The sequence below is a fragment of the Halyomorpha halys genome, unplaced genomic scaffold (genome assembly GCF_000696795.3).
Source record: "Halyomorpha halys isolate HHAL.00 unplaced genomic scaffold, Hhal_1.1 Scaffold695.1, whole genome shotgun sequence".
In the NCBI taxonomy this organism is placed as follows: domain Eukaryota; kingdom Metazoa; phylum Arthropoda; class Insecta; order Hemiptera; family Pentatomidae; genus Halyomorpha; species Halyomorpha halys.
This window is the reverse complement of record NW_027112187.1, coordinates 114,648-116,772: the sequence shown is the minus strand read 5'-3', so window position 1 is coordinate 116,772 and position 2,125 is coordinate 114,648. Positions and strand designations below refer to the sequence as shown.

Genomic DNA, 2,125 nt, shown 5'->3' with positions numbered 1-2,125 from the left:
CTCAGGTCATTTTCAAGGATACAACCTACAAAAAATTTATTTATATAATAATTAGCCTGCAATGTTTTTAAAAAAGAAATGACATCAATATTGAAGGTATGACCAAAGAAATCAGTGTGTAGTTGAAGGAAATAATGTAATTGTTATGTAAAAACAAAAAAAATTTTTGTAGGTTGTATCCTTGAGAATGGCCTGAGGGCCGAAACGTTGGAGAATTATAAAGAATAAAAAGTTGAGAGAAAATGAAGGATCAAAATTGTGTAAATTTATAATAAACTAAACCACTCTCAAACAATCATAAATAAAAAACATCTTAGTTAAAATTCCCCAGTGGTATGTATGGTGTCCCCTCACGAAACTGGTCCTTATTGTAATATTACTTATTATTGTCCTGTCTGGTTCTGCCTTTATCCTTCCTTAGGTACCATAATTCCATTGCCTGGATTGGTTCTTTGTTGTGTTGTTATTGTCTAGGACTCAGAGGAATATGTGAGCGGTGGTAAAAATATGGACTTTTATACCTTAATTTTATTGTCTTTCCTCACATCTTTTCTGTTAAAGATAGTTTTATTTAGAGTCCAAAACTATAATTCAGAAGTATTAACTTGTTCCTGGATTTCTGAGTCATTATAGCCTGATTCATGTTGATGAGCCCCAGGTTCTTGAATGTTTCAACCTGTCCAAGACCCCATTTATCCTGAATGAAGGTACATTAATCTCCTGGATTTTTTGTCAATCCACATTACTTTTGTCTTTTCAGCATCAATTTCCATGCTAACAGAAAGCAATTCCTGTTGGAGGATATTTTGGTTATGCTGCAGGTCTCTGCCATTGATTGCTTATACTGCTGTAATATCGGCAAAACAAAGCAAACTATAATTAATGGGTCTTTAGGTGGAGTATTCAAACTAAAACATTTGAGCTTTTCCTTTACTCTTTTCAAAACTACATTGAGGACCAGAAAAAACAGCAATGGGCTAAGATTAGAGCCTTGAGGGATCCCTAATTTTGTTTCAAATTCTTAGAAGATGCTATTTTCTGCTCTAACAATGTTTCTCTAACAGCATTTTGAAACTTATTATAATGATTAACTTCTTATAAAATTACTGTTCATTTCTTTTCCAGCCGTGCCAAACTAGAAATTGAAAAGAAGAAATTTGTAAGGATATTAGAAGATGTGACTTGTAAAAGGAGAGAAGCTGATTACATGTTAAGAAAAGAAGAGGAATTTTTGAAGAATAAACCAATAATTGAGAAAGAACTAGACCAGGTAAACTAAAAAATTTAATTTGTGATCTGTAAAACAAAGTTAGGCAAAAATTATCAATAGTTAAAACTAATAGCTAACGTTGCCATGGATATGAACCTTATTGTTAGCTAACGTTGCCATGGTAACGACCCTTATTCATGAATGAACCATTGATAAGTAAATATCGTATCCATGACAATTTTAGCTATTAGTTTCAAATATAGCTAATTGTTGCCTGTCTCTGGCACAGAATAGACAAAAATTTAATAGGTTCTTTTAAAAAATTTTATTTGATTATATTGGCTCTGATATATATTTTATTTTATTATTTATTTTCTTCCATCATGTATAGATTTTTTTTTTCAAATTTATCTCAAAGGGTTGTAATGGTTTAAATAAAACATTGGCGATGTCTGCCTAGATAAAGGGGCATTGTTTTTAAACGGCTACTATTGTTCAATATTACGTGATTATAGTTTATCAGGCCCTGTGTCTTTGCAGTTTGTATTGAAATACAATATAAGAAATGTTCTCGTTTATGGTTTTGTTTTTCTAAATTATGGTGTTCTACTTCTATGGGCATTCATTAACACCAAAAGTGGGGATATAGTGCAGTGCGTTGCAGAAGGTCGAGTAGAACAGGTGGGTTGACTTCGGGCATGTAGAGGATTTAGGGAGCATTTTATAACAGACAAGGACTATGTTTCATGAATAGACGCTAGAAACCGACTGAGCTCAAAATAAAGGGAAGCCAAGCTGTCCCGTGTCCGCAGCAGTGTCCCCATCTACTGTTCTATTTACAAATCAAATAATAAAACTTATTTTTTACAAGAACTTTTCTTCAGCATGTCCTGGATAGCGAGAGTTGGTAGGGGT

At 32.9% G+C, this 2,125-nt stretch overlaps 1 protein-coding gene across 1 annotated transcript in view; it reads left to right on the top strand.

The window, feature by feature from the left end:
* The window catches only part of LOC106685458 (uncharacterized protein PF3D7_1120000), a 30,195-nt gene that overhangs the window by 25,464 nt on the left and 2,606 nt on the right, over positions 1-2,125 (top strand). Inside the window, exon 4 of the mRNA XM_067050189.1 lies at positions 1,126-1,270. Coding sequence (XP_066906290.1) covers positions 1,126-1,270 — 145 coding nt within the window. The remainder of the gene's footprint in view (positions 1-1,125; positions 1,271-2,125) is intronic.